Source organism: Gopherus flavomarginatus, chromosome 3, assembly GCF_025201925.1.
Source record: "Gopherus flavomarginatus isolate rGopFla2 chromosome 3, rGopFla2.mat.asm, whole genome shotgun sequence".
Classification (NCBI taxonomy): Eukaryota; Metazoa; Chordata; order Testudines; family Testudinidae; genus Gopherus; species Gopherus flavomarginatus.
The window spans coordinates 203606517-203621015 of record NC_066619.1 but is presented as its reverse complement, the minus strand read 5'-3'; the positions used below and the strand labels follow the sequence as shown (position 1 = coordinate 203621015).

The following is a 14499-nucleotide window of genomic DNA, read 5'->3' as shown; positions in this document are numbered from 1 at the left end:
TCGAAGAATGCAAGTTACGGAACAGGTATCTGTCCTTTCTTCTTCGAGTGCTTGCTCATGTGTATTCCACAGTAGGTGATTGCAAGCTATGTCTGATGGAGGTGGGTAGGAGTTTATAGATTCCCTGACTGAAGCACAGCTCTACCGAAACAAGCGTCATCCCTGGCATGGGAGACAATCGCGTAGTGCGACATGAACGTGGGTACTGAGGACCAGGTAGTGGCTCTACAGATGTCCTGGATAGGGACAAAGGCCACAAAGACAGCTGACGAGGCCTGAGCCCTTGTCGAGTGCACCCTCATGATAGGTGGTGAGGGAACCCCTGCTAGGTCGTAGCATGTGTGGATGCACAATGTAATCCACCAGGAAAGCCTCTGGGTGGAAACTGGTTGACCTTTCATGCGCTCACCTGAAGCAACAAAGAGTTGCAAGGACCTATGGAATGGCTTAGTCTGATCTAGATACAAAGGCAGTGTCCTGCGCACATTGAGCGTATGGAGGCAGCGTTCCTCGTTAGAGACATGAAGTTTGGGGCAGAGGACAGGTAGAAAGATGTCCTGGCTCATGTGAAAGGCGGAGACCACCTTAGGGAGGAATGCAGGGTGTGGGCAGAGGTGTACCTTGTCCTTGTGAAAGACCGTGTGTGTGTGGGGGGGTCGCAGGTCAGGGCTCTGAGCTCTGATATCCGCCGGGCTGACGTGATAGCCACGAGGAAGGCTACCTTCCATGAAAGGTAAGACCACGAGCATGTGGCCAGGGGTTCGAACGGGGGCCCTGTGAGGCAGGATAACACCAAGTTTAGATCCCACTGAGGAACAGGGTTCTAACATACAGAAAGGACTGGTCTAGCCCCTTGAGGAAACGCCCGATCATGGCATGGGAGAAACCTGGACCGTCGGATGGAACGCTGAAATAGCAGCCAGGTGCACCCTGATGGAGGAAGGCACCAGGCCCTGAGTTCTAAGGTGAAGGAGGTACTCAAGGATAAGTTGGAGTGGGGCAGCCATTGGGGAAGTACCCTCCTCGTCCGCCCACCTGGAGAACCTGGACACTTCACTAGGCAGGCTCGGCACATGGATGGCTTCCTACTCTCTAGAAGGACACTCTCTAGAAAGGGTCCTTAAATTTTTTTTAATTTTAAATTTGGCATATTTAAAGCGTCGTTTACAACTCTTTTTGAGTGACTATAATTAACATAAAACTTTTTCTGGGTTATTGATAAATCTCATATTAAATATTATAGTGTAAAGAGAATATGGTACACAAGCATGTTGACATCTACCTCTTTCGGTCGCATTTCAGTTAGTGACGTTGTACCTCTTCCGCTAGAGGCTGCATGAACTGCAGTGGTATGCACATACCATTCTCTTTACACCATGTTGAATATAACATATTCACTTTACCATATGTGCGGTAAGCACAACTAAACTAGCTTTGCTCAAAACAATATAAATATTTGTTACAAACAAAATTTGACAAAAATCGGTATTTCTAAATACTGTTACTAAACCTAATTACCATGGAATTGTGGCTAAAAGAAGGAACTTTGGATCGAAAAGCGAGTTCTTCTGGTACTCCCAAATGTGGCCGAAATAAACAAGCAAAATATTGAGACACTTCAAAGTGAGGCTGAACAATCGCAGCCTTTTGTTGCTGAAAAATCTGTTAGTACTAGTGAGTTATCCAAGGTGAAAGAATTTCCACTGAAGTATATCAAAAAACAAGAAGAAGCAGGTGTTAAAAGACCGAAACAAAAGTATGATGAAAATTATTTGTCTCGGTTTTACGTGTGTTGGAAATAAAGATGTTCCTGATGTGCAGTGTGTCGCGTGCCGCAAAATACTAGCAAACAGTTCATTGGCTACTGCTAAACTTTGTAGGCATTTGGAAACCAAGCATGCTGAATATAAAAACAAAGATATAATTTTTTTCAAGAGGAAGCATGACTCACTTGGAAATTGTACACTTCCGATGATTAAAATTGCTAAAACAGACAACGAAAGTGCAACAGAGGCATCTTATCGAGTAAGTTACCGTATAGCGCTTGCTGGAGAAGCTCACACTATTGGAGAAAAGCTTATCAAGCTTTGTGTGAAAGATACTGTAACGTGCATGTTGAGCGAGCAGTCTAGTAAAAAAATTGACGCTGTACAGTTGTCAAATAATACCATTGCACGCCGTATTAAAGATCTTGCCAATGACATAGAAAAAGAGCTAGTTTGCCGACTGAAAATTTGCCATGAGTATTCATTGCAGCTAAATGAGTCCACTGACGTTTCAGGACTTGCTGTGCTACTAGTACTAGTATTAGTAAATCTGATATAGATTTAATAATATTATTGAAGAGGACCTGCTCTTATGTGAATCTCTGCAAAGCAACACAACTGGAGAAGAAATATTCAACTGCATCAACAATTTTATCAGGAAGCATGAAATTAGTTGGGGAAAATGTATTGATGTATGTACTGACTGCTCAGGCGATGATCGGGAGCTGCAATGCGAATCATAAGTGTGGCACCAGAAAACACTAAGAGCCATTGTGTTCTACAGAGACAAGCACTTGCAGTTAAAAAAAAATACCAGCATATCTGCAAATTGTGCTCGATGAAGCAGTACAAGTTGTGAATTTTGTCAAATCTTGACCACTTCAATCCAGGTTATTTAAAATTTTGTGTGAGGAAATGGGTAGTCAGCACAAAGTGCTTCTTTTACATATGGAAGTAAGGTGGCTATCCAGAGGAAAAGTGCTTGTGAGACTTTTTGAGCTTCATAGTGAACTACTGGTATTCTTCACTTCAGATAATTCAGGACAAAAATTTAATGATTGTCTGACAAATTCCTCATGGCTAATGAGACTTGTGTATCTTGCAGATATTTTTGCAAAATTAAATGAAATTAATCTGTCACTGCAAGGAAAGGATGTGACCATTTTTACTACAATGGATAAAATTTTGTTATTAAAAAAGAAACTGGAATTCTGGGCATTTTCTGTAGAACAGAAAAACTTCGACTGCTTCCCTACAGTACATGAATTTCTGACTGAAATAAATTCTACAGTGCATGAAGAAGTTTCCAGCACCATTTTACAGCACTTACGTGACTTGCAGGCCTCTTTATTCGAATATTTTCCTACAACTACTGATGATAATGCTTGGGTTCGAAATCCGTTTGTAATTACAGCCAAACCAGTCAGCTTTACTGCACACGATTATGAAAGCCTAATTAACTTAATTTCTGACTCTGATTTGAAACAAAAGTTTAAGGATCTTCCACTGAATAATTTTTTGAGCAGCCTAATAAAAGAGTACTTTAATGTGGCTAAACGTGCAGTTCGAGTGCTCCTTCCTTTTGCTACAACTTATTTGTGTGAGATGGGATTTTCGTATTATACTGCAACAAAAACCATAGGAACAGACTTGATGCTGCGCCTGACATTACGATTCAACTTTCCAGTATTGTTCCTAATATTAAGCGAATTTGTGATAGAAAAATGCAGAAACACCAATCCTATTAAATCCAAATTTGTATTTCTGTTTCTAAAAATAGATTTTCCTAGTAAAAATCCAATTTGTTTGGTTTTGTGTATATATAAAAAAAGTTTTTAAGCAGAACACTTTTTAATTTTGACTCTTGCACTTGATTTTTGTACTACTTTATAAGCACTTTCCAGTTAGAAACCATTAGTTCAAGTTATTTTAAATTTGTATTTTTGCTTTGTTTTATAAAATAAAATATATTTGAGCATAAATAATGCAATTTTTTTATTTGAAAACCAAATGACTACAAAATAATATTATAAATGTTCCATAATAGGCTAAAAAGTGTTCTGTGGCCAAAAAAGTTCGGGAAACGCTGGTCTAGTTGGAGACTAACCACGTTCAGGCTGAAAAAAGTTTGCTAGGGCACACCAGTTAACGTTATCCATTTCTCTTGTTGAAATATGTCACAAAAGAAATCCTCATGTTGGTCTGAAGAGCATGAAAGTATTGCCTGATAAATAGTAGTCAGTTTGGAGCAGCATACACAACTTGTGAACTTTTAACAAGATCTCTAAAGCTTATGTGAAGAGACTATAAGTAATAAAATATTCTGGAAAAATTATTCTTGCCTTAGATATTTTTGCTGGGATTTTGGTGAGTTCTTTTTAAAGCTAGGTTGACAAATGCTTTCAGGTTTTTTTTAAATTAATGTATTCAAATAAGGCCACCTTTTAACAAAAGTTAAGTAACTTTTTCAGCTATAAAGCCATAAATGCTGTCTGCTCAGTTGGAACAACTGTATATGAGCAGAGAAATAAACAAAACAACAATCCATATTTTTCACCAAAAAAGGAAACAAAAACTAATTTACTGAGCACAAAACAAGAGAATTTATTGTAGCAACATTAAAACATTCAAAAATCTCCTTAAGTAATACTTTTCTTTTTAGGGCAAATGCTGAAGTATGTTTATTTGAATGGGAATCAGACTCTCCCTAAGTGAACTCCTACATTATAAGCAGTCAATCCATCCCATACCTGCGCTACAGTCTACATGTAGACCATTACTGTTGATGCATGGCTCCAGATTCTTAATCAAAGAATTTACAGTATTTATGTAATGACACCCTCTAATGATGGTAGGTCACATACAATTTAATTGTTGATTAAACCTATCAATGTATCAAATAGAGAACGTACACGAGATGAGGCTGAATGAGTAAGGTTTTTGAGGTGTTCTGTTTGAGGGAAGAGGAAGTAGAAAGCTGTTGCTTTTCTTTCTCTGCTAGGCTATGTCTATACCTGCAGTTTTTGTGCTGTAACCGGTGAAAGTAAAGCGCTGGTTTGTTTACTCACTTAATTCCTCAGGCGTCAGAGACTGTTTACATTAGCAGCACTTCCATCACTGATGAGAGCAGCGCTCTAGGGCAGCTATCCCACAGTGCAGCTCTCTCCAGTCTGATGATGGGTCGGGGGGGGGGGTGACCAAGGGGCATCCTGGGTCCCTGCACAGACTCCTCTCCCCAAACACTGATCAGCTCCAGTAGCTCACCATTGCTCCAAGCAGGGGATTGTTTGCTCCCTGAAGCAGGCATTGTTACCTGGCCAGATAAGTGAGCACTTGCCAAGAAAACAGGAAGGTGAGTTTCAAAGTTCCCGGGGCGTTACAGGGGGAAGGGTGGATGTCTGTTTACCTGGAAACAGAGCAGCAGAGCTGCTGGCTAGAGTGGTCACCTAGGCACCGTGGGATAGCCTCTGGAAATCAAAAGCTGTGTAAACAGGAAGAATGTGTTTTTGCTTGCACAACACCGCAAAAGCATCACTGGTAGGAGCTGTAGACCTCTCAGGGAGGTGGTTTTCTTTTTGCGGTGAAACATCTAAGTTTCACTGCAAAAAGTCATTGGCAAGTGTAGACGCTCCCATAGTTTTTGCGCAAAAAAGGGACTTTTTCCACTTTATATGCTATGTGTAGACTTAGATTAGGTTACTATTTAATCTCAATAGGCATTTTACCAAGCCTGGAAAATAATTAACTATTTTAGGTTTAATCTGATCAATTTAAACAGTAATAGGCTAAGGTCTATTGTACATCAGATTTGGCAATGACAAGATATTTGATAAAATACCTTAGGCTGTATAGATAGTCATTTAAAATTTAATCTCTAGCAGAGGCATGTATTGTACTGAACTACTGTTTATCAGATCACATCATAATTCATATAGTAAACAAATGTGACAAACAGCTTGCTCCTTTTTGTTACTGCAGTTCAAAAATTGCTTACAGTATTTTAATTACTATTAATTTTACATTGCAGCAATACCCCCCAAAACCCCAATCAGAATTTGGGCCCTATTGTGCAAAGCACTGTATAAACTCACAGATGCAGTCCTTGTCTCAAGTTGCTTACATTCTTTCAGATTATTTGCACATAACAGTCTTCTCAGTTACACCTGGATCAGGACAGCGAACCTGACACTTTGTTGTCATCTTTGCAGTGTTAGATTTGCCTTGTAACCATTTAGAAAAAGGCATTTTTCTTCTATTAAAGAAAAATATTTTTACCATGGTAAGATTTTTTTTTAAGCTTTCAGCAAATCCTGTAAAAATATTAATTCAATTGTTCTGCTAAAGGTGTAATGTCTTTCACAATTTCTAGTTTGCTTTTACTTCCTTCATTTCCTGCCTCTGCCCATCTCCTCTAGCTTTCCCATTTTCACACCATTCACAAGACCATCACTATGGATCTTAAACTCTAGCCAAAGGTCAATACATGTTGGTCTACCTCATGATATTGGATAGGCCAAGAAGCTTTTGTATCAGCTGCAATTTCACTTAGGATGCCTTATTATGAAATTTAAGTAACAGCCAAAATGTAAGGAGCAAGTCAAATAAATGATCAGGAGGAGGAAGGGTGTATATGCAGTTTGGTCTTCAGTCTCCACAGGGTAAAGGAACTAGTTCCAATCTGAAGAGCAATGACACCCACACTTTCTCAGAAGAATAAGTACATTATAGTCACAAAAAGACTAATCTCCTGTTCCAGCTGCTCTCACAAAGACCTGAATCTACTGCATGGAAGTGCAAGCATAACAAAAAAGATGTGGAGCTACATCACATCAAGTATGTCAACACATGAGCTAAAGGGGTAATTTCCAGCTTGTTTAGACATACTTGTGCTAACTCTGAGTTAGAGGACTAAAAACAGAAGTATAGCCATGGTGACATTACAGGTGGGATTGACTAGCCATCCACCCCAAGTATGTAATTGGTCAACTAGCCTCTTTCACTGCTTGCACTACAATGGGTACACTTCTACTTTTAGTATTCTAGCTTGACTGAAGTTAGTGCAAGTATATTTACCTATGATGAGAAATTAGTGCAAGTATGTCTACCTCCACCTCTAGTGTAGACATACCTATCCCCGCTGTAATTCTTCAGATCATGCTGTCCAGTCACCTGAACATGAACTCCACAGGCAGGCTGAAGAAAACTCTTATTGTGAACTAAACTTGACCTATAAGACATAGTTTGATCTTTATTCATAGACATTTCTATGGAACTCCTCCACTCAGATACTACAGTAGTGTTTCTCACATTCATTATTTTAGTCTTACAATGCCCCTATGAGGTAGGGAATTACAATTCCCATTTTTACAGATGAGGAACTGAAACACAAAGGACCTGATTCTTCTCTCACTTACACAAGTTTTACACCAGTGTAGCTCTATTGATTTCAGCAGTCACTCCTGACTTGCACCAGTATTATAAAGGTAGAATCAGACCTAAGGAGATTAAAAGATTTACCCAAGGTCACAGAGGATTAGAATCCAGATCTCTTGATTCCCAGTTCACTGCCTTCACAAGACCACTAATATAAGTTAATATATTGTAGTATTTATAAACTATAATGTTTGCAGTGTTGTTGTAGCCATGTTGGTCCCAGGATATGAGACACACAAGGTAAATGAGGTAATATCTTTAATTGTCTCTCTCATAAACTCTCTTTACATTAAAGTGTATATGCAAAGACAGGAGTCCTAGAAACCTATTGGGAGTAATCTAGTGTTTCAGTAATCACTAGAGAGGAAGTATTTTAAAAGTAATCTGTGATAGATGGCTATAACACTTTTTGTGGCACAACAATCTGCAAGAAAAATATAATTTTCATAAAACTCACTAATAGATTTTGCAGCTTTAAGGCCTGATTCTGTTCCCAGTGCAATCAATATTATCCTTCCATCAACTTCAACAAGAACAGGATTACACCCTTAAGGCTCTTACCTTGACATTTCTTTTGGGATAAAGGAAGAAAAATGGTTTCAGAACTGGAGACCTGGACATACAAAGCAACAGATATAATGAATATAAATAGAAACAAATGCAATGTCAGATTATTCATCTTTAAGATCATTCAGCATTTGAAAATCCACAGTATAGGCATTAAAAGTCATGATCAGAAATGCTTTCCTGAGCTATTTTGGTGTATCTGAAAAGTGTAGTAACTCCCTAGAAATATAATGACTGAAATGCCTTATTTCTTATTAAGAAAGTGAAATAAAAAAGGGAAGGAAAAGGGGCAAGGCAGCTTTAAATGGTATCATTAATATGCTTATAAAACCAAGGATGACCAATCAAAATTCATTTACCTTCTGAATATCTGTCCAATATGGTATTGTATTTTGCAGGTGGTTAGATAAAACTGACACAAATATATGCTCAGAGTATGTTTATGATAGTTAAAGATAGTACCCAATCAGAGTACCCTGACCATTCTGAGGTGTTTCTACTGTGACTGTTCACAGTTAGAAGTAACTGTTCTCATGAGTGAGAGCAGAAGTGTGAGTTTGAACATTTAAAACAAAGATTTAAGTCATCAACAGAGTTTTAAATATGAAAAAAATACTGATCCAAAACCAGTTTACAGGGATGCTCTCAATTACTCTAAAGCTAATCTACTTCATAGCTTTCAACTTATGATTGCAAAAGGGGACGGTTTTGTAAGCATAAATGATCTAAGTGCAGTTCTTAGCTGGTTAAAGAGCCAATTCCAGCTGAAACAAAGTTAGCACAGTTTTCCTTATGGCTCACCTAGTAGAGATGTTGCCACCAAGACCCTGGATAGAGTCTCACCTGAGGTAAACATGGTGTGACCAACAACCACATAGAGAAGTCTGCTAATTTAACAAGAATTTTGCAGTATGACTGTCATCTTGTGACCAGTAGTAGACATAACACAAGACACAACTGGACTTTTTTTTTAAAAAGGATACTATATGCACACAGTAAAACAAGGGAAGATCAGAAGTGAACTTACACTCTTGGACGTCCTCCAACAACTGCAGTAAGACCAGGTGCTAAAAATGGAAACAAAATAAAACAGGTTAATTTCTTAACAGATTTTTTCCCCAAACAACTGTAATTCAGATATTATTACACCCTGAACCCTTCCTATGATTTCCTCTTACAGAATGCCAGGGAGATTGTGTGTAATAACTCCCTAGAAATATAATGACTGAAATGTGTGTTACACCAGACATACAAAACAAAAATGTTTTTATGAAATTGATGAAAGAAATTACAATTTTCACAAAACATCTGAAATGGTTTACAAACATTCATGAAAGTCCCTAATCATAAATATGAATTTATTTTTAAAACAAAAACATATATAAATTTGATAGAAAAGGAACAAATTATTTGTTAAAAAGACAGACAATTTTGAACCAAACTGTAGTTTGTTTAATGCAAATAATTGTTATCCTTTTTATGAAAATGATTATAGAATTGTGAATAACTTTTACTATTTATTTTTTGAATGACTGATATCGTGCATACATAGCACTGGTAAATTATAGTCATATGCCACAGGGAAATGCTTTACTGGTTAGTTTTTACCTAGAAATCAATCAGTAAAGCATTAGTATGTAGAGTCCTTAAGGTATGTCTGCACTGCAGCTGGGAGCAAGCTTCCCAGCCCAGACTCATGCTAAATGCTAAATATAGCAGGGTAGATATTAGGTGCAGGGGGTAGGGTGGGTCCGAGCTTGGGTGTCTAGCCTGATCCTCCATCTATATCCCAATGTCCACACAATTACTTTTAGTGTGCTAGTGCAAGCCCTACTAGCACAAATCTGCCTACCTGGGCTCAGAGGCTTGCTCCCAGCTGCAGCGTAGACGTACCTTTAAAGAACTATGAAAAGCAACATGTACTTTGGTAGATTAATTTCAAAGGCATGCAGCAGTATATTTCAACATAGTCTTTACATAACAGCATCCTCTGAAGAACAGTAGAGAAATTTGAGCATCTTTCAAATCTCTAGCTGCTTCCAAAAGAAAGCTGGTACACCATTTTTAGACAGCTAAGCTTTCAGTTTGGAACTTCACTTACTTCTAGCACATTAGCTGAAGTTGATTTCTATGTGGTTATGATTTAGGAGGCCTGTGACAATGCCATCCCTAATGGCATCCCTCAATTACATTTACTAGTAAGAATTCATGGATTCCAAGATTACTATGCTAGAAAGGAGCACAGCAATCATCTAACCTGATATCCTATATAATACTGGCCACAGGACATCCATGAATTCATGTTTGAATTACAGTGTTTCAGGAAAACATCCAAACTTAAATTTAAAAATTGCTAGTGATGGAGAATCCACCACAAGTCTTGGTAACCATTCCTGTTAAAAATTGTGCCTTATTTCTAGTCAATGTGTCTAGCTTCAACTTCCAGCCGTTGGATTTTGTTATATTTTTGTCTGCTACATTGAACAACCCATTATCAGTTTTGCTCCCCGTGTAGGTACTTACAGACTGATCAAATTGCTCCTTATCCTTCTCTTGGTTAAACTAAACAGATTGAGCTCCTGGAGTTTATCACTATAAGGCAAGTTTTCCTATCTGCTAGTTATTCTTGTGGCTTTTCTCTGAACTCTCTCCATTTATCAATAGCCATCTAGAACTGTGCATACGAGAACTAAACACAGTATTCCAGCAGCAGTCGCACCAGTGCCACATACACAGGTAACAATGCTTCCTCACTTCTACTCAGGATTCCCCAGTTTATACATGCAAGGATCACACTAACCCTTTCGGCCACAGCATAGCACTGGGACCTCATGTTCAGCTGATTATCCACAAGGACCCTCAAGTCTTTTTCACAGTCATTGCTTCCCAAGGTAGACTCCCCTATCCTATAAGGATGGCCTAAATTATTTTTTCCTAGATGTATAACTTTACATTTGGCCACTGTAAAATGCATATTGTTTGCTTCTACCCAGCTTGCCGAACAATCCAGATTGCTTTATATCAGTTACCAGTACTCTTCATATTTACAAGTCACTCCGAACTGAGTCATCTGCAACCTTTATCAGTGATGATTTTGGTTTTTTTCCAGGTCATTGATAAAAATGTTAAATAGCTGGGGACCAAGAACCAATTCCTGTAGGACCCCAACAGAAACACACCTGATGATTCCGTTACAAATACAGTTTGATTTAGCAGCCTCCTGAGCTGCCTCTTTAGCGCGTAGTGACAAAAATATATCCTATATTTAGACCCATTAACTGACCCATCATGAAGTGCTGATCCCAGACAGGATCAGCTTTCTCAAATATGGAAAAAGCTCATCCTCAAGTAAATCTCCTGGAATATTGCTGGACAAAAATCTCTGTACTGACAAAAGGATATTGTCCCGAATACACACGTTCCAGAGGAGAGACCACCATGCTTCCTCTGTCCACTAGTTACATCAATGTGTAACCTGTTCCTTTCAAGAGTACCTTAACTTTTTCTTCACCTTGCTCTATACTACTCTGCCACCTTGGTCCCGTTTTTATCTCTGCATGTGTCGTCTTGACATAAAAAACAGCACTATTGTTCTGAACATGTGAGACGTTAGGGTCTTTAAAGTGCTGATGCGCTGCCAACAGACCTTCTTTATTAAATTCCTTTACAACGTCAATAGGTCTTGACTAGATCACTGTGTGCAACTAGTCCCACAAGGTAAACCCCATCTAGTTTTTCAGCAACTTGCAGTTGTAAACCAGCATCAAGCAAAATCTGGAAACGCTTAGAATGGGTAAATGTAGCAGAAGTATCCATGGGCTCTTTAGTACCATTCCCATTAACATGTTCAGTAGCCATGTTTCCAGATACACCTCTACCTCGATATAACACTGTCCTTAAGAGCCAAAAAATCTTACCGCGTTATAGGTGAAACCGTGTTATATCGAACTTGCTTTGATCCACCGGAGTGAACAGCCCTGCCCCACTGAAGTGCTGCTTTACCGCATTATATCCGAATTCATGTTATATTGGGTCGTGTTATATCAGGGTAGAGGTGTATATGTTGGTGTGGGGGAAATGCCAAGTAAAACAGGCTCAAGGTGCAGCTGGCAGCTCTGAGTGCTGAGAAGCTGCCCTCTGTGCTTCCTTGGTGTGTCCAGATAATGTGCTTGAGCTGGAGTAAAATGGCTGCCATTCAAGTGCTCATGCTGCTGGCGCCAATCCCAGCCCCTCCCTCTCAGCACAGAGGGAGAATCCACGTATTTCCTGTGGAGATAGTAAAGATATTTTCTACAATTTTACAATCGCTTCATGAAATCATGAACCCTTATTTGCAATAAACACAGCTCAGTTCAGAATTGAATTCACCTGTTTCACAAAAGTCTGTTCAAAGGATGGCAATTTGATGGTTCTCAGTGATAAAGTCTTTGTTGTAACTACATTGTATGTAATACACAGTCTGATCAGCACTTGATTAATCCAGTAAAACTGATTTTTTAAGAAGCGCCTCACCCCTGACTTACAGATAATTCAAGGAAGAGGCAAGGAATCAATCTCTTTACCTATTCATAATACTAAAGAGTCATCGTGTGATGCGTAGTGCATTTTAACTTGCAAAACCTGTTGCAGAAATTTGACTAAAAGCAGCTCAGCAGTAGCCACTCATTTGTTTTACACAAGTTTCAAATTTGGTGTACTTGAATAAAACTAATTGAATATTTTAATTTTGACTCAAATGCATTATCTTTCGTGTATTTCTTCGAATATTCTATTTCCTATTTATTTATATTAGATAGCTAAGGAGCATGTTGTAGCAGATGGATATATGTCTATATTAAATTGTAATCTGCAAATGACAATGCAACTGCCATTTTGAAGAATGTGACCTACATTTTGAGTATATAACTAGCTGCCTAGTGCTACAAAAAACCAACCAAAGGGACAGCTTAAAATTCCTGACACCTCTCTGAAGGGCTAACACAGGAGTCATCAACTGTAATTGTTTCCCAGTCAAGAGGTTCACTCCTGGTTTTGCCAGAGAAGAGCTGGGCTGGATGAAAGGGGTTTTTGCAGTTCAGACTGGATGGAAGCTTGGACCTCCTGGCTAACCAGCTGCAGTTGATCAGTTGGTCACATGGCAAAGGGGACAGAATCCTTATTTAAAGGCAGGATTTGCTCTAGACTCTCTCTTTCACTGTCTGACCATCATCTGCCAACAGAAGAACTGCAGGAGGCAGGAAGCCCTATTTGCCTGACGCACTGACTGGTCTAAGACTCACAAGAAGTGAACATAAACATAGGAGACAGAGCATTTAGGCTTTTGTAGCTTTTCTTAAAGATTTGTATGCTTTAAAGGTAAAATGTACTGTGCTGAAGAAACTTGTGTATGAAACTTGTGTTCCCTACTTTACCTGCCATGCAGTCCTCAACTAGGGGGAGGGATAGTTCAGTGGTTTGAGCATTGGCCTGCTAAACCCAGGGTTGTGGGTTCAATCCTTGAGGGGGTCACAAATCAGTACTTGGTCCTGTTAGTGAAGGCAGGAGGCTGGACTCAATGACCTTTTGAGGTCCCTTCCAGTTCTGTGAGATAGGTATATCTCCAAATTAACTATAAACTACAGAGCCCATGGTGAGGTGGACCTTTGGGGGCAGCATGCATAAATAACTGGAAAGGCTAGGGGGAGGGGCTCAGCACTGGTTTCAGTTTTATTAAAAATATGTATTATATCTTCACTAAAAATGAATTTAAAAATATATATGGGGGGAGTTATCAGTGCTAACGAGGCCAATTCAACTCTGTTGATATTCACCCCTTCTTGTCAACTGTTGGGAATGGGCCACATCCACCCTAACTGAATTGGCCTTGTTAGCACTGACCCTCCACTTGGGTAAGGCAACTCCCATCTTTTCATATGCTGTATATTTATACCTGCCTACTGCATTTTTCACTCCATGCCTCAGATGAAGTGGGTTCTAGCCACGAAAGCTTATGCCCAAATAAATTTGTTAATCTCTAAGGTGCCACAAGGACTCATTGTTTTTGCTGATACAGATTAACACAGCTATCTCTCTGAAATGAATTTAAAGTATATTGCACAAAGAAGTAGAATTATCAGACACGTGAAGCAGTTTCTTACTTATATTATATTTAAGCTTGTATGGAAGATCCAATTTAGATACAGTTCTGTACATATATTTGTCCTATGCTCTGCCAAAAGCAGTGACTGGCTATTGTAATCACGCTTACAATATAGAAGAAGGACAGTTATGTTACTGCACAACACTTGGTTAAGGCTTTTTCAAGATGGCAAGAATATCACTTGTGTTTGAGAGCTATCTGCATTTAATAATCTCTACACAATGCACAGTTTAAATTAACTAACTTCATCAACCTATCTGTGGATTGTCATATGGACAACTTCCTGGAAGGATAATTTTTAATTAAGGATACCAAATTTTGCTCCGAAATCAATGTTAACTTCCTGAAAAGTCTACAAAGAAAACTTTTCACTAGCATGTTCTCACACAATTTCATTTGGCTTCCTTTAACCAAGCAGTTCTCTAACCATTATCAAGAGAATAACTGACCAAAGAGCAACAAAGTATGCTCACACCTTGGAGCTAAGAGCTCCTGCTATTCCAAAGCTGTTTGCTACACTGGTTTTACAAGGTTCAACCTACACCCTACATCCTTCTCAATCACCAGGCCTGTCTCAGTAGACATTGTAGAATA

The 14499-nt window shown here is 38.9% G+C and overlaps 1 protein-coding gene across 1 annotated transcript in view; it reads right to left on the bottom strand.

Moving 5' to 3' along the window:
- LOC127047382 (uncharacterized) overlaps positions 1-14499 on the bottom strand; it is a 106540-nt gene that overhangs the window by 24716 nt on the left and 67325 nt on the right. Inside the window, exons 14-15 of the mRNA XM_050945498.1 lie at positions 8794-8833; positions 7761-7812 (exon numbers count right to left, since the gene is read on the bottom strand). Coding sequence (XP_050801455.1) covers positions 7761-7812; positions 8794-8833 — 92 coding nt within the window. The remainder of the gene's footprint in view (positions 1-7760; positions 7813-8793; positions 8834-14499) is intronic.